General features: G+C 40.7%; 1 protein-coding gene across 1 annotated transcript; it reads left to right on the forward strand.

Moving 5' to 3' along the window:
* Positions 1 to 217: 217 nt before the first annotated feature.
* On the forward strand, positions 218 to 6,352 carry LOC143858662 (UDP-glycosyltransferase 74F2-like). Its single transcript, XM_077369364.1, has 2 exons — positions 218 to 994; positions 5,157 to 6,352. Exons 1-2 carry the CDS (start codon positions 347 to 349, stop codon positions 5,883 to 5,885), a joined length of 1,377 nt encoding a protein of 458 aa, XP_077225479.1. The 5' UTR covers positions 218 to 346; the 3' UTR covers positions 5,886 to 6,352.
* Positions 6,353 to 6,906: the final 554 nt, after the last annotated feature.

The raw sequence follows: 6,906 nt of genomic DNA on the forward strand, positions 1-6,906 counted from the left end.
GAAAAAACCACTAAAAAGGACGTCCTACTCCTGATGAACAAACGTGGTTCATTTGTCATCTTTCCTTTGAAAAGTCATTATCTTGTCCATCATCCATAAAACCTTCATAACGCACGTACTGATGTCATCTAGATACAAAAGAAACAAAATGTGTTGTGGGTAATACGAAAATTACACCAACAATTTAATTACCATTGAAAGAAGACTACTACAGCTCTAACCTTCAAGATCCATGTGGAAAGATCTCTAGTCCTATAAAAGGTGACTCCTCCCTCAAACCTTCAAGATCCATGTGCTAAGATCTGTACTAATCTACAGAAGGAAAACAAAAATTAGGGTTCAAGTGATGGAGGAGAAAAGAGAGAAAGCCCCCCATGTTCTTGTAGTCCCCTATCCAGCCCAAGGTCACATAAACCCACTACTCCAATTTGCTAAACGCTTAGCTTCAAAAGGCATCAAAGTCACACTTGCCAACACCATCTACCTCACCAAATCCATGAAAGCCAAAACCGGCCTAGTCGCCATTGAGACTATCTCAGACGGTTTCGACGAAGGCGGGTTCGAATCATCAGAAAGTACTGAGACCTACCATGAACGTCTCAAAGAGTTTGGAACAAAAACCTTAACTGAGCTAATAGAGAAGCAAAATAGTTCTACTCTTCCCTTTAGTTGTGTTATTTATGATGCCTTTCTTCCTTGGGCTCTAGAGGTGGCAAAAAGGCTAAACTTGCCTGCAGGAGCTTTCTTGACTCAATTGTGTGCCATTAATGTTATATACTACCATGTGTATCTGGGAAAAATTAGTGTAATTCCACAGGAAAGTGGAACAATCTATGTGCCCGGAGTTATGGAGTTTGAAGTTTCTCAGTTGCCGTCTTTTGTTTCGGCACCGGGGAGTTATCCGGCGTTTCGGGAGCTTCTGTTGAACCAGTTCTCTAACTTAGAGAAAGCAGATTGGGTCTTTGTTAACACGTTTGACAGGTTGGAGGGAGAGGTGAGTATTGAATATTTTGAAGAGATAATTTGGTGTGTGGTGATCGTGAGCGGCCCCTCATATAAGCTTATATGAGGTGACCGCTAAAAACATGGTGGGCCCACATTTTTTGGGTGATCCGAACCGGTCATTTGATAGGCCCTGACATTGATAGGGGGTGCCCAAAAAATCAGCTCCATAGGATCATCCCAACCCTTTGTACTGTGGAGGTGAAAGAGGGGAAAATGGACGGATAAGTGGGCAAATTTATACCCGCCCATTTTCCCCTCTTTCACCTCCACAGTACGAAGGGTTGGGATGATCCTATGGAGCTGATTTTTTGGGCACCCCCTATCTATGTTAGGGCCTATCAAATGACCGGTTCGGATCACCCAAAAAATGTGGGCCCACCATGTTTTTAGCGGTCACCTCATATAAGCTTATATGAGGTGACCGCTAAAAACATGGTGGGCCCACATTTTTTGGGTGATCCGAACCGGTCATTTGATAGGCCCTAACATAGATAGGGGGTGCCCAAAAAATCAGCTCCATAGGATCATCCCAACCCTTCGTACTGTGGAGGTGAAAGAGGGGAAAATGGGCGGGTATAAATTTGCCCACTTATCCGTCCATTTTCCCCTCTTTCACCTCCACAGTACGAAGGGTTGGGATGATCCTATGGAGCTGATTTTTTGGGCACCCCCTATCAATGTCAGGGCCTATCAAATGACCGGTTCGGATCACCCAAAAAATGTGGGGCCACCATGTTTTTAGCGGTCACCTCATATAAGCTTATATGAGGGGCCGCTCACAATCACTTTCCCCTATATATATATATATATATATATAGGGGAAAGTGATTGTGAGCGGCCCCTCATATAAGCTTATATGAGGTGACCGCTAAAAACATGGTGGGCCCACATTTTTGGGGTGATCTGAGCCGGTCATTTGATAGGCCCTGACATAGATAGGGGGTGCCCAAAAAATCAGCTCCATAGGATCATCCCAACCCTTCGTACTGTGAAGGTGAAAGAGGGGAAAATGGACCGGTAAGTGGGTAAATTTATACCCACCCATTTCCCCCTCTTTCACCTCCACAGTTAGTAGGGTTGAGATGATCCTATGGAGCTGATTTTTTGGGCACCCCCTATCTACGTCAGGGCCTATCAAATGACCGGCTCGGATCACCCCAAAAATGTGGGGCCACCATGTTTTTAGCAGTCACCTCATATAAGCTTATATGAGGGGCCGCTCATATATATATATATATATATATATATATGAGGAAATGGTTTGTTAGCAGCTGCTCAGATAAGCTTATCTGAGCAGACCTCACAAACCATAGGGGGCCCACATTTTGGGGGTGATCCTAAGCATTCATTTGGAAGGCCCCATCATGGATGGGGTGTAGCAAAAATCAGCTCCATTTGATCATCCTAACCCTTCCATTTGTGGAGGGAAAAAATGAGCAGATTTGTGAACAAACAGTAGCTGTCCATTTTTCCCTCCACAAATGGACATCCTAAGATGATCCAATGGAGCTGATTTTTGGTACACACCCCATCCATGATGAGGCCTTCCAAATGAATGCTTAGGATCACCCCCAAAATGTGGGCCACCCTATGGTTTGTGAGGTCTGCTCAGATAAGCTTATCTAAGCACCTACTTACAAACCATTTCCTATATATATATATATATATATATATATATATATATATATATATATATATATGTGTGTGTGTGTGTGTGTGTGTGTGTGTGTGGCTACACAAACCATAGTGGGGGTCACATTTTTTGGCGGATCCAAAGCATTCATTTGAAAGGCCCTTTCGTGGATAGGATATGTACCAAAAAACAACCATTTAGGATCATCGAAACCCTGCCACATGTGAAAGGAAAAAATGGGCAGAAATAGTGTCTGTCCTTTTTCTCCTCCAACTTTGATAGGGTTAAGATGATCTTATATGGTACACACCACATCCATGGAAGGGCCTTCCAAATGAATGGTTTGGATCCCCCAAAAAATGTGGCTCTCTCTCTCTCTCTCTCTCTCTCTCTCTCTCTCTCTCTCTATATATATATATATATATATATATATATATATATATATATATATATATATATATATATATATATATATATATATATAAGGAAAGTGTTCTTGAGCTCGAGCTCAGATAATCTTATCTGAGCTCGAGCTAAAAAACACATGTGGCCCCACATTTTTTGGGGTGGTCCAAAGCATTCATTTGGAAGGCCGTACCATGGATAGGGTGTGTACCAAAAATAGCCCTGTCCTCACCCTGCCATTTGTGGAGGGAAAAAATAGGCAGAAACATGGACACACAGTGTCTGTCCATTTTCCCCTCCACCTTTGAAATTAAGATGATCCTATTGAGCTGATTTTTGGTACACACCCTATCTTTTGGTAGTTTATTTAATTTAGAAATTATTCAGTTGCTTGTATAGTCATTGAAGGTGGGAGGAAGTATGAACAATTGAAAATATTCTGCCTAAAAGAAATGGGTGGAAAAGACCAAAACAAATGGGTGATAATATATACCAGCAAATATTTTGTTATATTAATCTTTTGGTACTTTCTTCTCATTTCTTTTATTTAGAAACTACCCAGTCATTTGTACAAACCCATAGTCATTTGTACAACTCATTGAAGGTTGGTGGAAGCTATGAACCATTGAACACAGTCTGCCTAAAAGAGATGGCTGGGAAAGACAAGAAAAGATGTGACATGTAGAAAAGATGTGCCATGGCCGACCCCTTTAGTGTTTTCATGGCTATTTTGTTTAGTTATATGGGTGGGTTTATAATTTCCATTTATTTATTTGTTTTATTGATCTTAGGAGGACATGGTACAAGGAATTCAATTCTTTGTAAAAATCAAAAACCAAAAACGGAAATAATTTCAATTTTCAAGAAAGATTTTCTCATGTATGTAACAAGAAACCCTTTCAAATCCTTTCCCTAATAAGAATTCAAAAGGATTTCTAGATTTTTCTTCTCAAAGAAGTAATAATATAGTCGGGTAGGATCCAGTGCAATTTGCCAGATGTCTTGAGATATATATATATATATATATATATATGAGGAAAGTATTGGTGAGCTTAAGCTCACTAAACTTATGGTGACCTTAAGCGCTCAATCACATTGGGGCCTACTTTGTTAGGATGATCCAAAGCATTCATTTGAAAGGCCCTTACATAGATGGGGTGTGTACCAAAAATCAGCTCCATAGGATCATCCTAACTCATACATTTGTGGAGGTCAAAATGGACAGACATTATTTGTCCACAAATCTGCTCATTTTTGTCCTCCACAAATGGAGGGGTTAGGATGATCCTATGGAGCTTTTTTTTGGTACACACCCTATCTATGATAGGGCCTTGCAAATGAATGGTTTGGATCACCACAGAAAATGTGGGACCCATGTGATTGGGGCGCTTAAACTCACCATAAGTTCGGTGAGCTTAAGCTCACCAACACTTTCCTCTATATATATATATATATATATATATATATATATATATATATATATATATATATATATATATATATATATATATAGAGAGAGAGAGAGAGAGAGAGAGAGAGAGAGAGAGGAAAGGGTTCCTGCTAACGTTAGCAGGTAAGCTTACCTGGTAACATTAATGTAAAACAAGGTGGGCCTACATTGTTGGGGGGATCCAAAGCATTCATTTGGAAGGCCCTTTCATGGATAGGGTGTCCACAAAAAATCTCCTCCATTGGATCATCTTAGGGTGTCCATTTGTGGGGTGAAAAAATGGGCAGATTAGTTGACAAACAATATATGTCCATTTTCACCCCCACAAATGGACATCCTATAATGATCCGATGAAGCTGATTTTTGGTACACACTCAATCCATGATGGGGTCTTTCAAATGAATGCTTAGGATCAGCCCAACAATGTGTCCCACCCTTGTATTACGCTAACGTTAGCAGCTAAGCTAGCTGCATAGCAGGAACCCTATTCTCATATATATATTGTAAGATCTTTTTTCTAAACTTCAAAAGATATATATGTCATTTAAATTATCAAATCAAGATCATTTTAATATGTTATATCGCGATAATTTTTTTAAGCTCTTGCTTGATCTTGGTCTTTATCTTTATTAACACATTTGTCATGTCCGGAATTCTAACAAGGTGGTGTCCTGGATGGAGGAGCGGTTTCCTGTGAAGACAATTGGACCAACTGTGCCATCCATGTACCTAGACAAGAAGGTCAACGGGGACAACGCGTATGGTCTCAATTTGTGGAACCCAAATACCGGCACATGTATGAAGTGGCTAGATGCGAGGCCAAATGCATCGGTTGTCTATGTGTCGTTTGGGAGCATTGCAGCGTTGGGACCGGAGCAAATGGAGGAACTAGCATGGGGACTGAATGGGAGTAACAACTACTTCTTGTGGGTGGTGAGAGGGGCAGAGGAAAATAAACTCCCAAACAACTTTGTAGAGGAGACAAGAGAAAAGGGTTTGGTGGTGAACTGGTGCCCCCAATTGGAAGTGTTAGCTCACAAAGCAGTGGGATGCTTTCTGACACATTGTGGGTGGAACTCTACATTGGAGGCATTGAGCTTGGGAGTGCCCTTGGTGGCTATGCCACAGTGGACAGACCAGCCCACTAATGCCAAGTATGTGGAGGAGGTGTGGAGGGTGGGAGTGAGAGCAAAGTTGGATCAGAAGGGCATAGTGAGAAGAGAAGAAGTGGAGTTGAGTATAAAGGAAGTAATGGAAGGTGAAAATAGGGAAGAGTTTAAGAGAAATGCTAGTAAATGGAGGGAGTTAGCTATAGAGGCTGTGGATGAAGGTGGGAGTTCAGATAAGAAGATTGCTGAATTTGTTGCTATCCTAAACAAAGAAGACAAATAGCTTCTGATGCAGAAGCATATGAAAACTTGGTCCGGGCCCACAAGCAATGCCAAGTTTAGCTTTCCTTCTAATTTGGCATGTCTTTTATACTCTTCCTCTAATCTGGCTATTACACATTAGAATCGGTCAAGAGGAGAAGATAGCAAGGCATCCAAGGCAACTTACTATTTTTATGCTTTCGTAAAATAAACAACTTCCCATTTGAGAGGTATTGCAATAGCAAGTACACTAGCCTTATTAGAATGCTGGGCTGGACATGCCTTATTAAAATTTAGCAATTTCCTTCTACACCTCATCCAAAATAACAATTTGCCTTGATGCCCATGTTCTTTCTTTAATTCAAATTGTAAACGGAGTGCCACTCCTATTATCGGATGTGGATTCTATTTTGTTGCTTTTTCTTTCTAATTTGATATTTGTAATTAGGGGAAACTCTCTCTCCTATATATATGGATGAATACAATAATAGAAGAGGCTTCTGGGAATTGAATGAAAGTGTGTTTTAGTTCCTGTGGAGAAAATGTGTTTTTACACTTCTTTCTTGGAGTTTCCTTCCAGTGTGTTTTAGCTTTTTAGCACCACAATTATCTGTCGTATTTTTTTATCAGATAATCATCGTCGTTATCGATTGCACGCCCATCTTGTGTCAATTGGTATCTGATCTAGGCTCTGCGGGAGTTCAATATCTATGGAGCAATTGCAACTGGGTGAAATTCCTATCCTCTATGGCGATGGTGAGTGCGAGTGCACTAGTTGGATCGAGGCTGTCGAGGTGTTGTGAGCCATAAAGTTTTATTCTGTCTCCCAAGTAGAATGTAGCCAATCACGCCAAATCTTTATGGATACTCATGGAATAAGAGCAACGCAAATTGATAAAACCACCATTCGATAATTCAGAAGAGGTACGTGGTTGCTTCTTGAAAATGTTTGCACCGGGAATGTAATTACAGGCCATAGATTTTCATGGTAGAAAAATGCGTAAGCAAAAAGCCAAAAACGCCAAGGACTTTGCTAGAAAGAA

This window comes from Tasmannia lanceolata, unplaced genomic scaffold (assembly GCF_043159265.1).
Source record: "Tasmannia lanceolata isolate RefF3 unplaced genomic scaffold, GAP_Taslan_0.1 ptg000026l, whole genome shotgun sequence".
In the NCBI taxonomy this organism is placed as follows: domain Eukaryota; kingdom Viridiplantae; phylum Streptophyta; class Magnoliopsida; order Canellales; family Winteraceae; genus Tasmannia; species Tasmannia lanceolata.

Coding starts and splice junctions, on each gene's coding strand:
- LOC143858662 (XM_077369364.1), top strand. CDS start 347: ATGGAGGAGAAAAGAGAGAAAGCCCCCCATGTTCTTGTAGTCCCCTAT. Junction 995..5,156: donor TTGACAGGTTGGAGGGAGAG/GTGAGTATTGAA, acceptor AATTCTAACAAG/GTGGTGTCCTGGATGGAGGA.